This window comes from Nomascus leucogenys, chromosome 10 (genome assembly GCF_006542625.1).
Source record: "Nomascus leucogenys isolate Asia chromosome 10, Asia_NLE_v1, whole genome shotgun sequence".
Classification (NCBI taxonomy): domain Eukaryota; kingdom Metazoa; phylum Chordata; class Mammalia; order Primates; family Hylobatidae; genus Nomascus; species Nomascus leucogenys.
The window spans coordinates 90,676,513-90,694,399 of NC_044390.1; the positions used below are offsets into that span (position 1 = coordinate 90,676,513).

Here is a 17,887-nt window from a genome sequence, read left to right on the forward strand (position 1 = left end):
TACAGGGATTGTAGGTGTGACCCACTGCACCTGGCCCTCTCTAGGATATTTCAAGTGGAAAAAAGAAAAGCACAGAACAGCATGTATATATTATGCTGCCATTTAAATAAAAAAGGAGGGCCAGGTATGGTGGCTCATGTCTGTAGTCCCACCTACTCGGGAGGCTGAGGCAGGAGGATTGCTTGAGGCCAGTGGTGACACCACCAGCCGTGGTGACATAGTAAGACCTTGTTCCTTAAGAAAAAAGGAAAGAAGGAATATATACACACATATACATATATATGTACTATTTGTTCTTGATTTTTTTTTACATAATTGCTTGTATAAACTTTCTGATGGATTCATATTTCCTTTCTGTCTCGATTATCTAGCCTGTGATTTGCTCGAGCTGGATCTGCTGACTTATCAAAAAAGTGACATTTGGCTGGGCGTGGTGGCTCACACCTGAATTCCCAGCACTTTGGGAGGCTGGGGTGTGAGGATCACTTGAGGCCAAGAGTCTGAGACCAGCTTAGGCAACAAAGTAAGACCTGGTCTCTACAAAAAATAATTAGCTGGGCATGGTGGTGCACATCAGTAGTACCAGCTACTTGGGAGGCTGAGGTGGGAGGACTGCTTGAGCCCAGGGGTTCATAGCTGCAATGAGCTATGATAGCGCCACTATACTCCAGCCTGGGTGACAGAGTGGGTCCCTGTGTCCAAAAAAAAAAAAAAAAAGGCCAGCCACAGTGGCTCACACCTGTAATCCCAGCACTTTGAGAGGCCAAGGCAGGTGAATCACTTGAGGTCAGGAGTTCGAGACCTCGACACCAGCCTGGCCAACGTGGTGAAGCCCCGTCTTTACTAAAAATACAAAAATTAGTCAGGTATGATGGCGCACACATGTAGTCCCAACTACTTCGGAGGCTCAGGCGTGAGAATTGCTTGAACTCAAAAGGCGGAGGTTGCAGTGAGCAGAGATGGTGCCACTGTACTTTGGCTTGGGCAACAGAGCAAGACTCTATCTCAAAAAAAAAAAAGAGACACTTAGTGTTTAGGAAAGATAACCAAGAAACTGGCAATTTTGGTTACCTGTTGGAAGGGCAACAAAGGTGGCCGGGGTGGGAAATTCATCAGTATACCTGCTTCTATACTCTTTGAGAATAAATTCTAATAATTCTAACGGGCACTCAGGTTTGGGAAACATTGCTCTAACGCAGCAATAATTACCCTGTCTGATCTTTTTTTTTTTTCAGCAATCTGGAAGCAGAGTCCATTCTAGATTCTGCAAATTCACCTGATGCTTCCTTCCTTCCTTCCGTCCGTCCTTCCGTCCGTCCGTCCTTCCTTCCGTCCGTCCGTCCTTCCTTCCCTCCTTCTTTCTTTCTTTTTAGATGAAGTCTCACTCTGTCGCCCAGGCTGGAGTGCAATGGCACGATCTAGGCTCACTGCAACCTCTGCCTCCTAGGTTCAAGGGATTATCCTATCTTGGCCTCCTGAGTAGCTGGGATTATAGGCGTGCGCCACCATGCCTGGCTAATTTTTTTGTATTTTTGTAGAGATGGGGTTTCACCATGTTGGCCAGGCTGGTCTCGAACTCCGGACCTTAAGTGACCCACCCACCTTGGCCTCCCAAAGTGCTGGGATTACAGGTGTGAGCCACTGTGCCCGGCCTCACCTGATGGTTTCTTAGCAAACTTCAGTAGAATGTTTAGAACGCGGCCCTGATAAACGTGAGTGCTGGTAGGAGGTGCTACCTTGCTCAATCTGTGAGCACCCAGCCCTGTGCCCTGGATGCTTGGCGGGTGGAGAGAAAGACAGTGTTATGTGGGCAAGCCTCCAACTCACCAGTTGCAGGCAGAGCATCTGGCTCTCCGTCTGCTGCTGTAGCCCTGTGAGTCAGCCAGACCTGTGGTCCCCAAGCCAGCTTCCCACCTAGCACCCTTGTTCTGCTACAGCTCCCCAACCTGCCCTCCTGCATTGCCTAGGATCTCACGCCCCGCTTTCAATCTGCTCTGGGACATTTGTCTTCTTCTTTGCAGGGGACTAAGTATATGACTTAATGAATCCTAAAAGGAAAAAAAGATGTCAGGAAGAAAAAGTGCACACAAGAAATGTTGCAACATCTCATCCTTAGCAACTTTGTTTGGTTAGTACTGCATAACACAGCAGATTCCAAGGCACCTGCCCTGAACATTGCTACATGTGCTAGGCATTATCAGGAATGCAGCCAGGGTGCCTGCAAAGTTGTCTCCAGTTTCTGGGTAGGAGGACCATCATCCATATTGTCTGAGTTGGGCTACTGAGCCTGTGACTTCAGACCCCCTTGTCTGCCTGATGGATACATTCTATATAATACGTTACCATCACAATTTCATGAATGTAACTAATGAAGATCTAGCCCTTCCATGCCTCCTGCTGAACTATGTCATCTGTGATAATAAAACCTCTACACATAGCATTTTATACAAAGCAAGTCAAACAGCAACGATAGTGGCAAGTGATGTATTTGGCTTAAAGAAGTTTGTGTTACTGAAGTTAACGCAGAAGTCTGGCCTCCGTTCGTGGGATTATTAAATATATATCCTACGGGATCAGAGTCATCTATTAGAAACAGTGATAGCCCTGGGTATAAATAAACATTTCTTTAGGGTTTGGCGTCAGTTTTTCAATGTCCATCCTCAAATCAGACAGTCTGTTTGAGGGGTCAGTTTTCAGGGTGCGTCTGCACTGAGAGGCTTGAGGCAGCAACGACCCCTGGGCTGCAGTTCGGTTGCAGGCGCTGGTGGCAGGCAGTCCAGGTTGGAGGGTGGAGATGGGCCAAGGTCACAGGTGCTGCAGGGCTTCCTGTCCTTGCTCTGTGTAACCGTCATCGCGGTGGGTGTTTGCCCACTGTCCAAAGGACTCCTGGATGTGCACATTTCTCTGCGTGTTGGCCAGGCGCTTCTTATCTCGGGAGAAGAAGCTAAACCTTTGGAAGGGAAAGCAAACACAGAAATGAGAGCTGGCCCTTTGCTGTGCACATCACATTTTTTGCAGTGCCGGAGACATATAGCAGCAAACTCAGAAGGGAGCAAATCAATTCAAGGTGTGAAAGACAAAGTTGGGGGTGCAGGTCAAAGTTATTCCAAGAAAGCAGGGGGGTATTCTGCGTGTCGTTTGGACACGGTACCTTGGAGGTCACGCGGTATGGGCAAGGCATGCATGTTGATGTGATGTGTGGGGTGTCTTCCACGTCAGCCGCTACGGAGGATTTATCCCGTTACCAGGGGAAATCAAAAGCTACTGAAACAAATCATGGGTTTCTTTAATTACCCTAATGACGCAGAGAAAGGAATACTTGAAAACCGTGTGGAATATAAGAGGATTCTGTTGTAAACAAGAAGAGTATTTCTAATTTAAATAGTTCTGTATTTGTTTAACGTCAGTCAGGAAACTGTGGCCCAGATTTCATGGACATTACTGCTGAGGATGAGGCTAAAGGAAGTACTTAAGAAAAATGAACAATAAAAAATATATTATGGGCTCGGTGCAATGGTTCACGCCTGTAATCCCAGCACTTTGGGAGGTCGAGGCAGGCAGATTGCTTGAGGTCAGGAGTTCGAGACCAGCCTGGCCAACATGGTGAAACCCCGTCTCTACTAAAAATACAAAAGTTATCTGGGTGTGGTGGCACACGCCTGTAATCCCAGCTACTTGGGAGGCTGAGGCAGAAGAATCGCTTGAATCTGGGAGGCGGAGGTTCCAGTGAGCCAACATCACGCCACTGCACTCCATCCTGGGCAAGAGAACGAGACGTCTAAAAAAATAAAAATATATATATATAAGTAAAACACGGTACGCATGGTTCTCTGATACAAAATTTGGGAAACATCAATTTGCACTTTCAAAAATAGATTTAATGGTGAAAGCCTTTAGACTGTATCACTGTGACCAGCTACAGAGCCACAGTTAGTCTGGCCTCAGACTTGAACTGAGGGAGACAAAGAGGTCTTTTTAAAACAGCTGTGACTGTTGCATATTGATCAGAGACAGCCATCAGGAACTTTCAGATGCCTGAAAGATAAAGGCAGAAGTCACAAGCATACTTGAGTTTGTTACCATAGAAAAAAGAAAGAAAAACAAAAGTCACAAGCAAAAAGCCTGCAAGGTAATCCATTTATTTTTATTTTTATTTTTTTTTTGAGATGGGGTTTCGCTCTTGTTGCCCAGGCTGGAGTGCAATGGTGTGATCTCGGCTCACTGCAACCTCCGCTTCCCTGGTTCAAGCGATTCTCCTGCCTCAGCATCCTGAGTAGCTGGGATTACAGGCACCCGCCACCATGCCCGGCTAAGTTTTTGTATTTTTAGTAGAGATGGGGTTTCACCATGCAGGCCAAGGTGGTCTCAAACTCCTGACCTCAGATGATCCACCTGCCCCGGCCTCCCAAAGTGCTGGGATTACAGGCGTGAGCTGCTGTGCCTGGCCAAAGTAGTCCCTTTAAAACAAGGTGTGCTTTGAGGTCATGTAAACAAACTAGGACCCTGGTCAGTGAACCTGAAATTGAGGAATTCCTAAAAGCTCTTCCTAAAGCTGTCCTTTGATACTACCAGGCTCTATTAAGACTCCTTCTGTTGTCACCAAGTTCTACTCTTTTTTTGAGACAGAGTCTCGCTCTGTCGTCCAGGCGACAGTGTAGTGGCTTGATCTCAGTTCACTGCAACCATTGCCTCCCAGGTTCAAGCGATTCTCCTGCCACAGCCTCCCAAGCAGCTGGGATTACAGGTGCATGCCACTGCGCCCAGCTAATTTTTTTGTATTTTTAGTAGAGACGGGGTTTCACCATGTTGATCAGGCTGGTGTCAACCTCCTGACCTCAAATGATCCACCTACCTCGGCCTCCCAAAGTGCTGGGATTACAGGCATGAGCTGCCGAGCCCGGCCATCACCAACGCCTGGGATCACAGGCGTTCACCACTATGTGAATTATGGCTCTGAACTTGGTAAGAGATATCATATAATAGCTGTGTTACGTTTCCTGGGAGGCAAGAATAGGAACAAAGCCACTGCGAAATCAAAGCTTCGGATAAACTATTTTTGGTTCCCTCTGTTTGCTGGTTGCTAGTGTTGCAGCCTCTAGAGTTTAGTTTTAATCACATCTGGGTGAAAATGATTTCACTCTTCTGTGGCTACTGGATCCTACAATCACTTTCTACCAGGAATAAACTGATCTTTCATTGCAAAGCCACGGCAAGCCAAGTTTATCTGATGAAACTCTCCCTAGCAACTAAGATGCCTTTTCTCTATGACAGGTAAGTGTGCTGGTGAATGAAGGCACAATTGTCACACTGGGTTATTTGTGAGCTCTTTCCATAGGGTAATCCAGGCAATTAGCTGGCGAAAAATACAGCAGCAACACATCACGGTTACGCTTCACCTCTCTCTGACTCAGGTAAACAGGAAGGCCACTTAGCACTTCCGACACAGAATCAAAACATTGGTCCCCTCCTCTGCCTTTCTTTTTAAAACAAGATCAAATGGCTGACTTGAAGATGGCTTGGAAAACAAAGCAGTTTAGAAAGCTACAGGGTGAACATCAAAAACATAGGGTTAGTGTCACTCAGGGACCGCAGTGGGCGTTGATTACTGACCCGTCACTTAAAGGACCTTCTTTACTGGATCATGGGCAAGGTGGTTTTAAAACAGAAACAGAAGAGACAAAAAGAATTATCGGTGACAGAGCCGAGAATTCTGAGGCTTCACTCGAATAGACCGAGCGCAGCCAGTGGCACAGCTGAAATCACACTCAACATCCACTTCAAATGGAGCACACAGGTGGTGGCCATGCAGCTTAAGTGGCCAGGGGGAGACAGGTCAGCCCCAGCAGTAGCCGAAGCAGACATTCCAAGGGCACAGCTCAAACAAAACCCAAAACACACACAGTGCCTACAAGGGAAACAAGTCGTCGGACAGGCTGCAGTGTGGGGTCATCTATTATCAGTCCCGCTGTTACCATGGGCATTATGGCTGTAAAGATCCTGGTTAGAGAAGTACAGATAGACACAGAGAAGATAAAAACAGGGGAGGCATGAAAAAGAAACTCCACAGACACCAGTGGACGGGTTTGATTAGGGTCTAAGTTAGGGGTTGAATTGTGTCACCTGCCTCTAAATTCACTTAAATTTTTTTTTTTGAGACGGAGTCTCACTGTCTCGTCCAGGCTGGAGTGCAGTGGCACAATCTCAGCTCACTGCAACCTCCTCCTCCCGGGTTCAAGCGATTCTCCTGCCTTAGCCTCCCGAGTGGCTAGGGATAATAGGCGTTTGCCACCACGCCCAGCTAATTTTTGTATTTTCAGTAGAGACAGAGTTTCACCATGTTGGCCAGGCTGGTCTTGAACTTCTGACCTCAGGTCATCTGCCCGTCTCAGCCTCCCAAAGTGCTGGGATTACAGGTGTGTGCCACTGCACCTGGCTATTTTTTTTTTTTTTTTGAGACGGAGTCTCGCTCTGGCTATTTTTATTTTTTGAGACAGAGTCTCGCTCTGTCACCCAGGCTGGAGTGCAGTGGCGCGATCTCGGCTCACTGCAAGCTCCGTCTCCTGGGTTCACGCCATTTTCCTGCCTCAGCCTCTCCGAGTAGCTGGGACTACAGGCGCCCGCCACCACGCCCGGCTAATTTTTTGTATTTTTAGTAGAGACGGGGTTTCACCATGGTCTCGATCTCCTGACCTCGTGATCCGCCCGCCTCGGCCTCCCAAAGTGCTGGGATTACAAGCGTGAGCCACCGTGCCCGGCCTGCACCTGGCTATTTGTAAAAAAATTTTTGAGGCCAGGTGCGGTGGCTCATGCCAGTAATCCCAGCACTTTGGGAGGCCGAGGGGGGCGGATCACCTGAGGTCGGGAGTGCAAGACTAGCCAGACCAACATGGAGAAACCCTGTCTCTACTAAAAATACAAAATTAGCCGGGCGTGGTGGCACATACCTGTAATCTCTGCTACTCGGGAGGCTGAGGCAGAAGAATCGCTTGAACCTGGGAGGTGGAGGTTGCGGTGAGCCGAGACCGTGCCATTGCACTCAAGCCTGGGCAACAAGAGCAAAACTCCATCTCAAAAAAAAAAAAAAGAAATAGGGTCCTTACAAAGGTAACTAGTTAAGATGAGGTTATGCTGGAGTAGGGTGGGTTCTAATCCAATATGACTGGTATCCTTATAAAAGGGGGACATCTGGACAGAGCACGTGAGGAAGGTGGAAGTGGATATTGAGGTGAGGCTTCTGCAGGCCGAGGACTGCCGAGGACCGCCAGCAGCCACCAGAAATGGAGAGAGGTGTGGGGCAGATTCTCCCTTACAGTCCGAAGAAGGAGCTGACCCTGCTGACGCCTTTATCGCGGCCTTCTGGCCTCCGGAAGTGGGAGACAATACCTGACTGTTGTTGAAGCCCCTGAGTCTGCAGTATTTTGTTACAGCAGCTCTAGAAACTGATGCAGTATATGACAGCCAGCAAAGGATGACAGAGTGGCTCCCCAGGGCTAAAATGCAGGGCTGTGTGTGGGGAACGAGGAAGGCAAAATACGCTTTGGGAGGTGGTGGTGATGCCCTGGCAAGGGGGCCTTTCATTGTCCTCCCTAACTGCGATGAGCTGCAGGCGCCATGACCCTAAGCGCCAGGCGAGAACCAGGAGAGACTATGAAGCAGAGAGGGGCCAGGCAGGACGAGGGCTGAGGCAGAGCCTGCAGAATCATCAGATATTCTGGTCTAAGCCCACGGTAAATAAATGCTCATCTGTTCCTCAGCTGGGCAGAGGAAATGAAGATGAAACTCTAACCATGCCACTAGAGCTTGTTTTGAAAAGCTATAATTTTTTTAAAAAGTTGGTTGGATAAAGATAAAATAATTGTCTCAAATGAGGTTTGGAGATGTTCCAGGTGTTTGGATTACCTTTGATGTGCTTCACAGAGTAGCTAGGAGTTGGTATCTTTTTTCTTTCTTTTCTGTTCTTTCTTTTTTTCTTTCTTTTTCTTTCTCTCTCTTCTTTCCTTTCCTTCTTTTTCTTTGCTTTCCTTCTTTTTCTTTGCTTTCTTTTTTTTTTTTTTTTTTTTTTTGACAGAGTCTCGCTTTGTCACCCAGGCTGGAGTGTAGTGGCACAATCTCTGCTCACTGCAATCTCCACCTCCTGGGTTCAAGTGCTTCTCCTGCCTCAGCTTCCTGAGTAGCTGGGACTACAGGCATGCACCACCCTGCTGGGCTAATTTTTGTATTTTTAGTAGAGACGGGGTTTCCCTGTGTTGGCCTAGTTGGTCTTGAACTCCTGGCATCAAGTGATCCACCCGCCTTGGCCTCCCAAAGTGCTGGAGTGAACCACCACACCTGGCCAGGAGTTGGTGTCTTTGCAGAATCTCCTGGATGGTTTCTCAGGATGACATGGAGAAGATGAGATACCTTCTGCTAGTGAATGGGCCCCAGAGGCCAGGCTACTGGGCACAGTTAGCTTTCCAGGGGCTCTAAGCAATACCATTTTGTACCCACCTTTGCCAGGACACCCAAAGAGGGTGCCCACAAAGATACAGTCATTGTGTGGGAAGTGGCCTCAAACACAGGGGGAACATTTTGCCTCGAGAGATTTTACCACTGGGAATGCTGGACTTCATTTAGGGCCTTTTCAGGGGGTGACCGACGCTTGGGGGCCTGGAACACCTGGAGTGTTCTGACTGAGTTACTCCATCTGTGTGTCTTTTTTTCAGACAGGTTTCGCTTTGCTGCTCAGCTGGGCCCACTGCAGCCTCGATCTCCTGGGCTCAAGTGATCTTCCTGCCTCAGCTTCCCTAGTAGCTGGGACTACAAGCGTGTGCCACCATGCCCAGCCAATTAAAAAAAATTTTTTTTTTCGTAGAGATAGGGTCTTGATATGTTGCCCAGGCTCATCTCAAACTCCTGGCCTCAAGCGATCCCCCCACCTCGGCCTCCCAACGTGTTGGGATTACAGGCATGAGCCACCACGCCCCGTCCTGTCTGTGTCTTGCTGGGCTCACTGAGTGGGTGGCCCCTTCCCTTACTATTCCAGGGGCTGCCCTGCAGAAGCCATCTCCTCTATAGGTACAGCCATTTCCATAAAAAGATTGACTTGTTTTGGCCTGAAGTTTGTCTTGAATACCCTGTAGCTGGTTTTAACTCCCCGCTCCCCGCCAAATATTTCTGGAAGACTCAAACCAAATGAAGTTCTACCAGTGGCATTTCAGGCAGTGTAATGGGCGGCTGTGAAGAAGCTATTCCTGGGCTGGAACGAGGGGGGTGGTGGGTGGGAGGACGGGGATAGAATGCACTGTCATTGCTACCCCTGGACACCTGGGTGGCCACCTGCTCCAAAGCCAACCTTTCCGGTCCTTGAGGCCAGTTCTCATCCCTTGCTTCCCCGGTCCCCCCTCTACACCCACCTGTCTTCTTGTCTCCTGATCAGCTCCTAGCCCCTGCCCTGCAAAAGGCAGCTGTGTGCGCGTCCATGGGACCATGACTGAGAGACAAGGACCATGCAAAGGGGGGCACTGGTGCCTGGTGTTCACTGGGGACAAGGCTGAAGTCGCTCCAGCACTCCCTCGTGACCTTCCTGGGCAGTGCCAGCCTGGCCTCTCTGGACAGCAGCTGCTCAATCACAAACTATTCTTGGAACATCTTCCGGGCACACTGTTTTGACTGGCAGCAGGAGTTTCTGGTTCCCTTGTCCGGTTCAGTCTAGAAATGTGAAGTCTGACGCCTGTGACTCATGGTGCACTGTGCAGACAAGGGGCCACCACCAGGGACTCGGGGAGGGGAGTGGGAAAACGGTGTGGGGGTGGGAGCAGAAAAGGCATGGGTTCAAATCTGAAGACAGCCTTCCCAGCAGTTTGGTCTAAATGTCAGTGGGCTTCTCTAGGCCTCAGTTCCCTCATCTGAGAAATAGGGATAATTATCCCAGCTCTGGGTCCCTGACAGGATGGAAGATACCTTAGTTCAAGTGCTCTAAGCTGCCGAAGCCCCTGAACCCTCCTCGGCGGCTGTGAATTGCTGCAGGAGGAAGGGTGGGAGAAACCAGTTAACAGTGTGAAGCAGAGCTGAAGAGCCGCCCTGAGCAGACCGCATGGCTAATACTCCCTGGAGGAAGGGCGGAAGAGACCCAGCAGACCAGGTGGGTGCAGGAGGAATGAAGGATGGAAGGACGCTCAGAACCGCCTCAGAAACTGTCATTCCCTGCCGCAGCCCAGGGAAGATCTGTCCCTGCCCAGGCTCCTCCCAGCCTCTGGGCTCACAGGCCACACTGATACAGCTTCCAACCAGCAGTAGAGGTGGACAAAGGCGACCAGTGTCCGGCCTGCACTGGTCAAAAGCCCTTTGTGCCAGTTTGCTCTCCCAGTTATCCCCCAGCAAGTGGGGCTGCCACGGGACTGGTCACCCACACCCTGTGACTGGGAGGTTCTGGTCTCGCTCTCTCATCTTTCTCTGAGTCTGTCCCTGCCAGGCTCAGAGCCCCACATTTTCCTGAGCAACCAGAAGCCAACCTAAGTGGGGAAGAGCTCTGAAAACAGGGCCCCAGGGTCCTTTCTGGAACAATCTGGAAAAGAAGGACAGACACCACAGCCTATTCAGATGTGGGCAGAAGAACTAGTGGAAAGATTCGTTGGCTAATTCTGACAACTTTCCTCTGGATTTCACCCAATACGAAATTTGCAAAACCAACTTAATTGTCTGTTTAGAGAAAGGGGCCCAGAGTAGAAAATTACAGTTAGAAAAACTCGGCTCTAGAAGGAATTTTTAGAATTACATATGACCGTGGGTGCTGGAGGCTCTGAATGCAGCACATTGGAAGTGAAAGTGAAGGTGCTAGAAAGGCTGATTCTTTTTTTTTTTTTTTAATGGGGTATCGCTCTGTTGTCCAGGCTCGAATGCAGTGGTGTGATCTCGGCTCACTGCAACCTCCGCCTCTGGAGTTCAAGCAATTTTCCTGCTTCAGTCTCCTGAGTAGCTGGGATTACAGGTGCCTGCCACCATACCTGGCTAATTTTTTTGTATTTTTAGTAGAGATGGGGGTTTCACCATGTTGGCCACATTGGTCTCGAACTCCTGACCTTGTGATCTACCCGCCTCAGCCTCCCAAAGTGCTGGGATTACAGGTTGAGCCACCATGCCCCGCCTGAAAGGCTAATTCTTAACGACCTGGGAACAAATGGCTGAAGGATGCAGAACACAAGTCTCTTGGTCTCCCCCTCCCTCAGCCCATGCAGAGACCATCTGGGCTCATCAAACTTCTTGCAGTTTCTCCAGGCCTGAAACTCAAAGCTGTGGCTATCAAAGTATACAAGATAGATTCTGCTCATTCTCACATAGGAGTGGGGCTAGCGAGTGAGTCGGTGTTTAAGCAAAGCCAGTCCCATTTCCTACCAAGCACTGGATGAGAAACCTTTCCTGGGCACTAAGTACTGCAGAGAATCAAGACTGAAGGGCTTCCTCCTCCCAACGTGAGGCTACCGTGGGCACCCCGTATTTCTGTCTATCTAGCACTCTGATCTTGCTTGGGGACCCATCCCTTCCCCTACTTTCAGGCCACATGAACTGGATGGAGGTAAAAGTGCTCTGAGCGTCAAGGGTGAGAAGGAGTCACAGACCTGGACAATCAATGTGTTGTCCTGTGATTGGGTTAGGGATAGTCATGTGACCCAGCTGGAGCCAATGGGACTCATTTCTGTGACTGATGGAACTCTTGGGAACAGAGAGTCTACACTGGAGTTTCAGACAGAAGAAAATGAAACCTGGCCGGGCGCGGTGGCTTGCGCCTGTAATCCCAGTACTTTGGGAGGCCGAGGCGGGTGGACCACCTGAGGTCAGGAGTTAGAGACCAGCCTGGCCAACATGGTGAAGCTCCGTCTCTACTAAAATTTCAAAAATTAGCCGGGAGTAGAGGCAGATGCCTCTAATCCCAGCTACTCGGGAGGCTGAGACAGGAGAGAACCGCTTGAACCCGGGAGGTGGAGGCTGCAGTGAGCTGAGATTGTGCCACTGCACTCCAGCCTCGGCAATGGAGTGAGACTCCCTCTCAAAAAAAAAAAAAAAAAGAAAATAGGCCAGGCGCGGTGGCTCACGCTTGTAATCCCAGCACTTTGGGAGGCCGAGGCGGGCGGATCACGAGGTCAGGAGATCGAGACCATGGTGAAACCCCGTCTCTACTAAAAATACAAAAAAAAAAAAAAAAATTAGCCGGGCGTGGTGGCGGGCGCCTGTAGTCCCAGCTACTCAGAGAGGCTGAGGCAGGAGAATGGCGTGAACCCAGGAGGCGGAGCTTGCAGTGAGCCGAGATTGCGCCACTGCACTCCAGCCTGGGCGACAGAACGAGACTCCATCTCAAAAAAAAAAAAAAAAAAGAAAATGAAACCTGAGCCAAGGGCTGCCCTGCTGCCAGACTCAGGCTGGAGTGGACACCCAAGAATGGAGGCCACAGAGGAAAACCAAGTCAGGGGTGGAGGAAACCAGGCCTGGACCCAGCTGAGCCCCACGCTGTGGCAAGTTGGAACTTTTAGTTCCTTAGCCAAATTGGTTTTCTTTTTCTTTCTTTTTTTTTTTTTTTGGAGGCGGAGTTTCACTCTTGTTGCCCAAACTGGAGTGCAATGGCACGATCTCGGCTCACTGCAACCTCTGTCTCCCAGGTTCAAGCGATTCTCCTGCCTCAGCCTCCCAAGTAGCTGGGATTACAGGTGTGTGCCACCACGCCCGGCTAACTTTTGTATTTTTAGTGGAGACGGGGTTTCTCCATATTGGTCAGGCTGGTCTCAAACTCCCAACCTCAGCTGATCCACTCGCCTCAGCCACCCAAAGTGCTGGGATTACAAGCGTGAGCCACCGAGCCCAGCCCCAAATTTGTTTTGTTTTCTTTTTTCTTTTTTGAGACGGAGTCTCGCTCTGTTGCTCAGAGGCTGGAGTGCAATGGTACAATCTCAGCTCACTGCAACCTCCGCCTCCCGGGTTCAGGCAATTTTCCTGCCTCAGCCTCCTGAGTAGCTGGGACTACAGGCATGCGACCACCACGCCCAGCTAATTTTTGTAGTTTTAGTAGAAATGGGGTTTCACCATGTTGGCCAGGTTGGTCTTGAACTCCTGACCTCGTGATCCACCCACCTAGACCTCCCAAAGTGCTGGGATTACAGGTGTGAGCCACCGCGCCTGGCCTCCAAATTCGTTTTCTTAGGTTACTTTGAGTTGAGTTTCAATTGCAAATGGAAGGTTACTACTGAATTCATGATCTAAATGGTGTTGGGATCTAGAGGAAGCTTTTCTGGTGCCATGCTTCTTCTCTAGGAAATGTTTATCTCTAACCAGAACCGGGGCCACACTCCCTCCCCAATGCATCAGGGACCTGGGGCCAAACTCCTAAGCAGCCTGAATGAAGCTGGAAGGGAGTCGTGCACCAGCCTGTACTCTCTAGCAATATCTGGCTAATTTTAAATTTTTGTAGAGACAGTCTCACTATGTGGCCCAGGTTGGTCTCAAACTCCTGGCCTCAAGTGATCCTCCTGCCTTGGCCTTTCGGAGTGCTGGGATTACAGATGTGAGCTGCCATGCCCAGCCAAGGGCATCATTTTCTTCCTTTTTTATCCCTCTCTCTCTCTCTTTTTTTTGAGACCGGGTTTTGTTCTGTCACCCTAGCTGGAGTGCAGTGGTACAATCTTGGCTCACTGAAGCCTCAACCTCCTGGGCTCAAACAATCCTCCCACTTCAGCCTCCCGAGTAGCTGGGACCATACCCAGCTAATTTTTGTATTTTTTGTAGAGAGCTGGTTTGACCATGTTGCCCAGGTTGGTCTTGAACTCCTGAGCTCAAGTGATCCTCCCATCTCTGCCTCTCAAAATGCTGAGATTACAGGTGTGAACCACTGCACCAAGCCCCAAGGGCACCATTTTCTAAGAGGAGAAGGCCCAGCAGTGACAAACCTGCACGGTTCTGCACTGTCTACTCACAGGGCAAGAACTAACCAAGAATTTCCAAACATAACTGGATTTTAAAGGTTGGGGCATATGGGTAACACTCCACTTCCTCTCCCTACACAATCCGTCTGGCTTTCCAACCCACATGCCCTGTTTTCACAAAGTTTCTTCTGGGTTTTGGAGGAAAGAACTGAAACCTCTTCCGTACTAAGCCTTGGATAGAACTGGAAGGCAGGCCCAGAGCCTGGAAGACCGTCTCAGGGGAGAGAATGCAGCTCCAACACTGCAAGAACAAGGCTGTCTTGCAAAGAGCTCACAGTGTGGGCTCTGGGGCCAGGCTACCTGGGTTTGAGCCCTGGTTCTGCCTCTTATTAGCTGAATGACCCTAGGCAGGTGCCTCCGTTTCCTTAACTATAAAATGAGAATGATGATGCCTCCACCCCACAGCACCATGCTGAGGACTCCATGAGATATTCTGTGGGAACAGGACCCAGCACGTGTTAGCTTCTTAGTAGAGACTGTCTAACCAAACCAGACGTGTTAACCCTTTATCTGAAGAGTCTTAGGGGTCCATGAACCTCCTGAAATTGTTCACAAATTTTACAGATTTCTCTGGGGGAAATTTCAGGAGGATTTATCAGAACCTCAAAGGAATCTGTTGATGGCAAGAACTACTGAAGTAGCTTAAAGTCTAGTTGAGGGCAGGGACTAGGTCACTCTTTTTTGGGGGGTTCTCCTACAGCAACCAAGGCCTGACTCTGCATGCATTATGCAGTAACCCCTGCTTAATGGACAGGGGGCTACATGGATGAGTCATCGGAGAACTGCATAGATGGGGTGGACCCAGGGCCACCTGACATCTCAGAGCTGAGGTCTCAAGCTTCAGATGCACAACCCACCCCTACCTTGCTACCCTTATTTCCTGTCCTCAAAGGCCCAGAGATGCAGCCCATCCCCCTGAAACACACTCCAGCAAGCTCCTATCAGCCACTGGCCCAAGCCTCTCCCCTCTCGCCTCCCACACTCCCCAAACCTCTCTGCCCAGAGACCCCCAGGAGGGACTCAGCATTCAGGAAGGGAGATGAACTCAAAGTCGGGGGCCAGGCCAGATGTCTCAGCAGGATGTGGTTAGTCACAAGCCTGGCCCTGGGAGCAGGTGCCAAGGAGGAAAAGTCAAAGGACACGTGAACCACCAGGTCAGCCGAGCGCAGAAGCCGGCAGCGCATCACTTACAGTCGCTTGATGCCCGACTCCGGCTGGGGGGACGTCCTCGGGTGGGCGATGGGTGGGGGTTGGGGTATTCGATTTTCCTCTTCCATTTCTTCACTGGAAGGAGATGAGAGGCATGAGATAAAAGAGTCAAAATTCCTTGAGAACTGGAACATTCCAGAAGAGAAGTGTCTGATGGTCTGAGAGGGTGCATGCTTTTTAGGGGACCCGCATCTGTATTTCCAGTTTATTCTGAAGAGTCCAGCCAAATAGTACCACTCCCCGTTTCCTGTCCTTACACAGGCTTCCCTGTCGCTACACCTCTGTGGTTTCTTCTACCCAGAATATACCCGTCACCCCTCAACATCTCCCATGTCTAAATACTACCCTATCCTTTCAGGAAGGCCCAGTTCAAATGCTGCCTCCTCCAGGAGGCCTTCCGATTTCCACCCCATCTACAAACTCGAAGTGATCTCTCCCACTCTCCCATCTTTTTTGTTTTGTTTTGAGACAGGGTCTCATTCTGTTGCCCAGGCTCCAGTGCAGTGGTACAAACATAGCTCACTGCAGCCTTGACCTTGGGCTGAAATTATCCTCCTGCTTCAGCCTCCCAAGTGGCTGGGACTACAGGGTAAGCCACCATACCTGGCTAATTTTTAAAATTGTTTGTGTAGAGATGGGGGTCCCACTATGTTGCCCAGGCTGGTTTCGAGCTCCTGGGTTCAAGTGATCCGCCTGCCTCGGCCTCGCAAAGTGCTGGGACGACAGGCATGAGCCACCGTGCCCGGCCTCTCCCATCTTTGAACATCCAGTGTACAGCCAGTAAACCTTTCAATAAAAATGTGTGGTATTATATTTTTTCTGCATCTCTTATCTTCCCCACTGGAGCAGGGACCACCTCTGGTGCATGGGTCCTTCCTTCCGGCTTTCTATTCAACAGATATTTGTTGTGCACCTACTGTGTGCCAAGCTCCATTCTAAGTGCTGGGAACTTAGCCATGGACAAGATAAATAAGACTTCTGGTCTCATGTTGCTTGTGGTCTCGCGTGGAAACCAACAATAAAGCAAGCATGAGAGTGAACAGGATAATGTAGGAGGTGGAAAGGGCCACAAAGACCATAACACCGGGGCCGGGTTTCATTCATTCATTCATTTAAAAAAAGAGATGAGGTCTCGCTTCGTTGCCCAGGCTAGTCTCAAATGCCTGGGATCAAGCAATCTTCCCACCTCGGCCTCCCAAAATACTGGAATTAAAGGTGTGAGCCCTGGTGCCCGGCCTGGGCCCAAGAGTTTCAGAAAGGGGTTGTGGGCTTGTATGTAAGTTCTTTAGGCCAGAGAGGGTTCCCAAAAAAGACACTGATGAAATGCTTGTCTTCCAGGGGGTAAGAAGGTAACTGTACAGAAACTCTGGCTAACCTCAGTAAGGAGCCAGCTCGGGCCATCCAGCCCCAGGGACACTTGCCTCTTATAGTAAGCCAGCTCCTCTTGCAGCAAGAACACCTTGGACTTGAGCTCGTTCCTCTCGTGCAGCACGTCCCGCAGCTCCTGCAGGGTGAACCGGGGGCGGTTGGGGTCCTTGAGATCCATGGCCACCTTCTCTGCGTCGGAGATGCTGTCCTCTCCAACTGGCTCCGTCTGGAGAAGGCAGAGATGCTGCTAATGAATTCTTGGCAGCCACTGCCGGCACCCACTCTCTATCCTGAAGGAGCCCAAATTCTCCCCCTCCCGGGGTGCCAGCAGCCTGTGGAGGGTGCTATTTTCAGCATTCGCGGGCGGCCCCTGCTCACGTTCTGTACAGTTTCCCTCTGGAGGTGGAAGCCAGCGGCCACCTGTTCATTGTTCGCCTTCCCAACAGCCAAACCCACGGACCCCGCACCTCCCCACCCGACTTGGGGTTTCATTACAAACATGACAAGGCATCCAGGGAGGAGCTGTCACACCTCCCCTGCCCCCACCCTCGTACATCTGCTGCTTCCCCTTTTCCAGGCCTCCTTTCATCTCCTTACTAAGACCATTGGTAAGTTGGCCAGAGTGGCTGGAATCTCAGCCTACACACAATTCTCCATTCCTTTTTCATTTGACAGTAAGTCATATCCATTTTCCCTGTTGTTATGGGCCTTCTGGTTAAGTCCTCTCCTCCCCAGTGGCTTTGGGTATCTGGAGTTCAGTGGAAGCCCGGCGGGGGTGCACACTCGGCCGTTTCTCTGCGATGCGGGTGACAGACAGATCCCAGCATCATGCTAAGTCACCTGCCCCAGGTCACACCCACACCCATCCTCTCACCTTCTTGCATAGGAAGGGAGCCTTTTTAAAAAAATGTGGTAAAATATACATAACATAAAATTTACCATGTGAACCTTTTAAAAATGAACAATTTGGAGGTGACATTTAGCATACTCACATGTCACACAACCATCACCTCTGTTCAGTTCTAGAACATTTTCTTCACACCAAAAGGAAAACCCATACTTATTATTATTTTATTTTATTTTTTCTGAGATGGAGTTTCACTGTCACCCAGGCTGGAATGCAATGGCATGATTTCAGCTCACTGCAACCTTCACCCCTTGGGTTCAAGCGATTCTTGTGCCTCAGCCTCCCGAGTAGCTGGGATTACAGGTGTGGACCGCCACATGGGGCAAAATTTTTTTTTTTGAGATGGAATCTCACTCTGTCACCCAGGCTGGAGTGCAGTGGCACGATCTCAGCTCACTGCAAACTCCGCCACCCGGGTTCAAGCCATCCTCCTGCCTCAGCCTCCTGAGTACCTGGG

General features: G+C 49.9%; 1 protein-coding gene across 3 annotated transcripts in view; it reads right to left on the reverse strand.

Moving 5' to 3' along the window:
• Positions 1-1,366: 1,366 nt before the first annotated feature.
• RILPL1 (Rab interacting lysosomal protein like 1) overlaps positions 1,367-17,887 on the reverse strand; it is a 61,348-nt gene continuing 44,827 nt past the window's right edge. Inside the window, exons 6-8 of one of the 3 annotated variants that reach the window (XM_030821612.1) lie at positions 16,577-16,749; positions 15,138-15,230; positions 1,367-2,950 (exon numbers count right to left, since the gene is read on the reverse strand). In XM_030821612.1, coding sequence (XP_030677472.1) covers positions 2,806-2,950; positions 15,138-15,230; positions 16,577-16,749 — 411 coding nt within the window. In that variant the 3' untranslated portion in view covers positions 1,367-2,805. Of the gene's footprint in view, positions 2,951-5,773; positions 5,998-15,137; positions 15,231-16,576; positions 16,750-17,887 lie in introns of those variants that run through there. The other 2 variants (XM_030821611.1, XM_030821613.1) reach the window with 2 other exon arrangements.